The 2,326-nt window shown below is 37.4% G+C and overlaps 1 protein-coding gene across 1 annotated transcript in view; it reads left to right on the forward strand.

Moving 5' to 3' along the window:
* The window catches only part of LOC106468493 (gamma-aminobutyric acid type B receptor subunit 1-like), a 30,942-nt gene that overhangs the window by 20,229 nt on the left and 8,387 nt on the right, over nucleotides 1–2,326 (forward strand). The window contains exon 12 of the mRNA XM_013928922.2: nucleotides 1,500–1,607. Coding sequence (XP_013784376.1) covers nucleotides 1,500–1,607 — 108 coding nt within the window. The remainder of the gene's footprint in view (nucleotides 1–1,499; nucleotides 1,608–2,326) is intronic.

The raw sequence follows: 2,326 nt of genomic DNA on the forward strand, positions 1-2,326 counted from the left end.
TGCTGTTTTTTTAGATTTTTGCGCAAAACTGCTCGAGGGCTATCTGCGCTAACCGTTCATAATTTGAGATGGGATAAACTGGAAGGAAGATAGCTAGTCAACACCGCCCATCTCCAACTCTTGGGCTTCTCTTTTACCAATGAAAAGAGGGATTGACGGGCTGGTGGTCTCGGTCTCGTTGCATCCGCGTAGGTTCTTGGTTATTAGACTTGCTGAGGTTGTCTGGATGATGGCTGAGGCGGTCTAGATAACGGCTTGTCGGAGTTGGATCGGTGGAATTTTCTGATTTGGTTTTGTTGGTTGACATGCGCATTCTAGTTGTTGCAGTGATTGGTGGAACTTGTCGGCAACATTAAAGTTACTGAGATTTTAATCCTTAATAAATTTGAATTAGAGATAAAAAAAAGTATAGAATTGTTACGACTTTCGTGATACAGAATGAGGCTTTAACCAACTGAGCTAACAGGGAATACCGGAATTAATAAAAAAAAACAAGCTAAAATGGGAGAGTGGGTTGCCATTTTTTCCCAATATTTTTGGGCACACATCGTTTCTTCGCATGATTTAATACATCACTTTCGTATTTTGGTACAAACATTCTCACTCGATTAAAACCAAATTCACGGCATCAAAACGGTAAAATGGATTGTTTGTTTGTTTGTTTGTTTTTGAATTTCGCTCAAAGCTACACGAGGGCTATCTGCGCTAGCCGTCCCTAATTTAGCAGTGTAAGACTAGAGGGAAGTCATCACCACCCACCGCCAACTCTTGGGCTACTCTTTTACCAACGAATAGTGGGATTGACCTTAACATTATAACGCCTCCACGGCTGAAAGGGCGAGCATGTTTGGTGTGACGGGGATTCGAACCCGCGACCCGCAGATTGCGAGTCGAGCGCCCTAACCACCTGGCCATGCCGGGCCTTGTGTAAAATAGAAATGACTATCAAACTCGAATCGCTTGACCAATTGCTCATCTATTTAAACTGTATCTTTCAATGGTCCATCTGAATTTCTCTATCAAATTTCATAGAATTTGGTTCATCAGTTCCTCACAACAACTTCTGACGTCAAGACACCACACAGAAGGAGTAATTTGCTTTATTTTTGTTGTTTGTTATTAAGCACAAAGCGCTATCTGTGCTCTGCCCAGCGCGGGTATCGAAACCCGGTTTCTAGCTGAATAAGTCCACAGACATACCACTGTGCCACTAGAGAGCACTTTGCTTTATATATATATTTGTACCTTGTTTGGACAAAATTCCAGAGATTAAAGATAAGCCTTTTTCTATCTCATACTTACGCTGTGCCGCTAGAGAGCACTTTGCTTTATATATATATTTGTACCTTGTTTGGACAAAATTCCAGAGATTAAAGATAGGCCTTTTTCTATCTCATACTTAAGTTTTCAACTTTTTCAAGTGAACCGAATACATTTTTACTTTAATCTTATATTATATGTTTTAAGTTTGCTTGTTTTTTATGTTATTTTACCATCAGGCGAGAGCTTGGCTGTTGAGTATAGGCTTCACACTGTCGTACGGAGCCATGTTTTCGAAGATCTGGCGCGTTCATCGACTTACAACTAAATCAACCAATGAGAGTAAGGTAAGTACAAACATTTCTTTTGTTTTAAAGGAAAGTTAACGTAAACACATAAGTGATCTAAAATTTAACCGTAATATATTTTTGTTTTAATTATCAATAATAAAAAATGCTAAACGATCAAAACTAGATAATTTTAATAATCAAATAACACAATAACATAAATAACATAAATAATAACATAAATAACATAATTTATTATCTCATAAACGGATTTAATCCTTTTATTTAAAAACGTGTGTTAATTTTTTTATAAAGATGAATATGGAATGCATTTATTTAATCATTGTTTGTTTTTTTTTCACTAAACAACAATTAATTCAAATTTTCCTACGTATTATTTTAATCTTAGTATCTTTCGGAAATATTTTGAACAGATTATAACATCTATCATCTCTCGGGTATTCAACGAATAAAGTACAAGTAGTATTGTTTGTTTGTTTGTAATTAAGCACGAAGCTACACAATGGGCTATCTGTGCTCTACCCACCACGGGTATCGAAACCCGGATTCTAGCGTTGTAAGTCCGCGGACATACCGCTGTGCCACTAGGGGGCATACAAGTAGTAAAAAGTGACCTATAATTTTTCTAATCCGCACAGCAAGAAGTCTTAAGTTAAAAAATGTGTTTGTTTTTAATTAAGCACAAAGTACACAATGGGCTATCTGTGCTCTGCCCACCACGGGTATCGAAACCCGGATTCTAGCGTTGTAAGTCCGCG

Source organism: Limulus polyphemus, unplaced genomic scaffold (genome assembly GCF_000517525.1).
Source record: "Limulus polyphemus unplaced genomic scaffold, Limulus_polyphemus-2.1.2 Scaffold3025, whole genome shotgun sequence".
In the NCBI taxonomy this organism is placed as follows: domain Eukaryota; kingdom Metazoa; phylum Arthropoda; class Merostomata; order Xiphosura; family Limulidae; genus Limulus; species Limulus polyphemus.